The 3,246-nt window shown below is 57.5% G+C and overlaps 1 protein-coding gene across 1 annotated transcript in view; it reads right to left on the bottom strand.

Moving 5' to 3' along the window:
• Nucleotides 1–675, bottom strand: part of LOC106536977 (protein DEK) — a gene marked incomplete at its 5' end in the record, with an annotated part of 4,639 nt that extends 3,964 nt beyond the window's left edge. The window contains 2 exon segments of the mRNA XM_014034344.1: nucleotides 393–461; nucleotides 533–675. Of these exon segments, the coding sequence (XP_013889798.1) occupies nucleotides 393–461; nucleotides 533–675 (212 nt within the window).
• Between the last annotated feature and the right edge of the window lie 2,571 nt (nucleotides 676–3,246).

The raw sequence follows: 3,246 nt of genomic DNA, 5'->3' as shown, positions 1-3,246 counted from the left end.
ACCTCTGATATTTGACCCCTGACCTCTGACATTCGACCCCCGACCTCTGACATTCGACCCCCGACCTCTGACATTTGAACCCTGACCCCTAACATCTGACCCCTGACCTCTGATATTTGACCCCTGACCTCTGACATTCGACCCCCGACCTCTGACATTCGACCCCCGACCTCTGACATTTGAACCCTGACCCCTAACATCTGACCCCTGACCTCTGATATTTGACCCCTGACCTCTGACATTCGACCCCCGACCTCTGACATTCGACCCCTGACCCCTAACATTTGACCCCTGATATTTGACCTCTAACATTTGACCCCTGACCTCTGATATTCGACCCCTGACCCCTAAGATTTGACCCCTGACCTCTGCGTTGGTGAAGCAGAACTTACAGATTTGACCGTCTGTTTGATGAAGTCCTTCCTGCTGCTCAGGTCGTGTTGTGGATATGTGTCAAACACCTGAAACACAGGAGGTCAAAGGTCAGGTCAGGTCAGGTGAGGTGAGACAGGTGGAACAGGTGTGGTGGTACCTTCTGGCAGATCTGCTTCATGGTCATCTCCTCCAGGTTGGCTTCCTTCAGCAGACTCTGAACTGTCTCCTTCAGCTGATCATCGCTTGGAGCTTTTTTTATTATCCTGATGAGAGGCTCGTCCTCGTCTGAGCTGTCCTCCACTGCAGGGACAGGGTCAGAGACAGAGACAGGGACAGGGTCAGAGACAAGGACAGGGACAAGGACAGAGACAGAGTCAGAGACAAGGACAGGGTCAGAGAGAAGGACAGAGACAGAGACAGGGTCAGAGACAGGGTCAGGGTCAGAGACAGAGACAGGGTCAGAGACAGGGACAGGGTCAGAGACAGGGTCAGAGACAGGGACAGAGACAGGGACAGGGACAGGGTCAGAGACAGGGACAGGGTCAGGGACAGAGACAGAGACAGGGTCAGAGACAGAGACAGGGTCAGGGACAGGGTCAGAGACAGAGACAGGGTCAGAGACAGGGACAGGGTCAGAGACAGAGACAGAGAAAAGGGTCAGGGACAGGGTCAGAGACAGGGTCAGAGATAGGGACAGGGTCAGAGACAGAGACAGGGTCAGGGACAGGGTCAGAGACAGGGACAGGGTCAGGGACAGAGACAGAGAAAAGGGTCAGGGACAGGGTCAGAGACAGGGACAGGGTCAGAGATAGGGACAGGGTCAGAGACAGAGACAGGGTCAGGGACAGGGTCAGAGACAGAGACAGGGTCAGGGACAGGGACAGAGACAGGGTCAGAGACAGGGTCAAAGACAGAGACAGGGTCAGGGACAGGGTCAGAGACAGAGACAGGGTCAGGGACAGGGACAGAGACAGGGTCAGAGACAGGGTCAAAGACAGAGACAGGGTCAGGGACAGGGTCAGAGACAGAGACAGGGTCAGGGACAGGGACAGAGACAGGGTCAGAGACAGGGTCAAAGACAGAGACAGGGTCAGGGACAGGGTCAGAGACAGAGACAGGGTCAGGGACAGGGACAGAGACAGGGTCAGAGACAGGGTCAAAGACAGAGACAGGGTCAGGGACAGGGTCAGAGACAGAGACAGGGTCAGGGACAGGGACAGAGACAGGGTCAGAGACAGGGTCAAAGACAGAGACAGGGTCAGGGACAGGGTCAGAGACAGAGACAGGGTCAGGGACAGGGACAGAGACAGGGTCAGAGACAGGGTCAAAGACAGAGACAGGGTCAGGGACAGGGTCAGAGACAGAGACAGGGTCAGGGACAGGGACAGAGACAGGGTCAGAGACAGGGTCAAAGACAGAGACAGGGTCAGGGTCAGAGACAGGGTCAGAGTCAGAGACAGGGACAGGGACAGGGACAGGGTCAGGGACAGAGACAGAGACAGAGACAGGGTCAGAGACAGGGTCAGGGACAGAGACAGGGTCAGAGACAGGGTCAGAGACAGGGACAGGGACAGAGACAGAGACAGAGACAGAGACAGGGACAGGGACAGAGACAGGGTCAGGGACAGAGACAGGGTCAGAGACAGGGTCAGAGACAGGGACAGGGACAGAGACAGAGACAGAGACAGAGACAGGGACAGGGACAGAGACAGGGTCAGAGACAGGGTCAGGGTCAGAGACAGGGTCAGAGACAGGGTCAGAGACAGGGTCAGAGACAGAGACAGGGTCAGAGACAGGGTCAGAGACAGGGTCAGGGTCAGAGACAGGGTCAGAGACAGGGTCAGAGACAGGGTCAGAGACAGAGACAGGGTCAGAGACAGGGTCAGGGACAGGGACAGGGACAGGGACAGAGACAGGGTCAGAGACAGAGACAGAGTCAGAGACAGAGTCAGGGACAGAGACAGGGACAGAGACAGGGACAGAGACAGGGACAGAGACAGGGTCAGAGACAGAGACAGGGTCAGAGACAGGGACAGAGACAGGGTCAGGGACAGGGTCAGGGACAGAGACAGGGTCAGGGACAGGGACAGAGACAGGGTCAGAGACAGAGACAGGGTCAGAGACAGGGTCAGAGACAGGGTCAGGGACAGGGACAGGGTCAGAGACAGGGTCAGGGACAGGGTCAGGGACAGAGACAGGGTCAGGGACAGGGACAGGGTCAGGGACAGGGTCAGAGACAGAGACAGGGACAGGGACAAGGACAGAGACAGGGACAGGGACAAAGACATGGTCAGAGACAGAGACAGGGACAGGGACAGGGACAGAGACATGGTCAGAGACAGGGACAGGGTCAGAGACAGGGACAGAGACAGGGTCAGAGACAGGGTCAGAGACAGGGACAGGGTCAGAGACAGGGACAGGGTCAGGGACAGGGTCAGGGACAGAGACAGGGTCAGAGACAGGGACAGGGTCAGGGACAGGGTCAGAGACAGGGTCAGAGACAGGGACAGGGTCAGAGACAGGGACAGGGTCAGGGACAGGGTCAGGGACAGAGACAGGGACAGGGTCAGAGACAGGGTCAGAGACAGAGACAGGGTCAGAGACAGAGACAGGGACAGGGACAGGGACAGGGTCAGAGACAGGGACAGGGTCAGAGACAGGGACAGGGTCAGGGACAGGGTCAGGGACAGAGACAGGGACAGGGTCAGAGACAGGGACAGGGACAGAGACAGGGTCAGAGACAGGGACAGGGACAAGGACAGAGACAGGGACAGAGACAGGGACAGGGTCAGAGACAGGGTCAGAGACAGAGACAGGGACAGAGACAGGGACAGAGACAGGGACAGAGACAGGGACAGAGACAGGGACAGA

Source organism: Austrofundulus limnaeus, unplaced genomic scaffold (assembly GCF_001266775.1).
Source record: "Austrofundulus limnaeus strain Quisiro unplaced genomic scaffold, Austrofundulus_limnaeus-1.0 Scaffold2061, whole genome shotgun sequence".
Classification (NCBI taxonomy): Eukaryota; Metazoa; Chordata; class Actinopteri; order Cyprinodontiformes; family Rivulidae; genus Austrofundulus; species Austrofundulus limnaeus.
The sequence above is the reverse complement of the archived record's forward strand: the minus strand, read 5'-3'. Positions and strand labels throughout refer to the sequence as shown.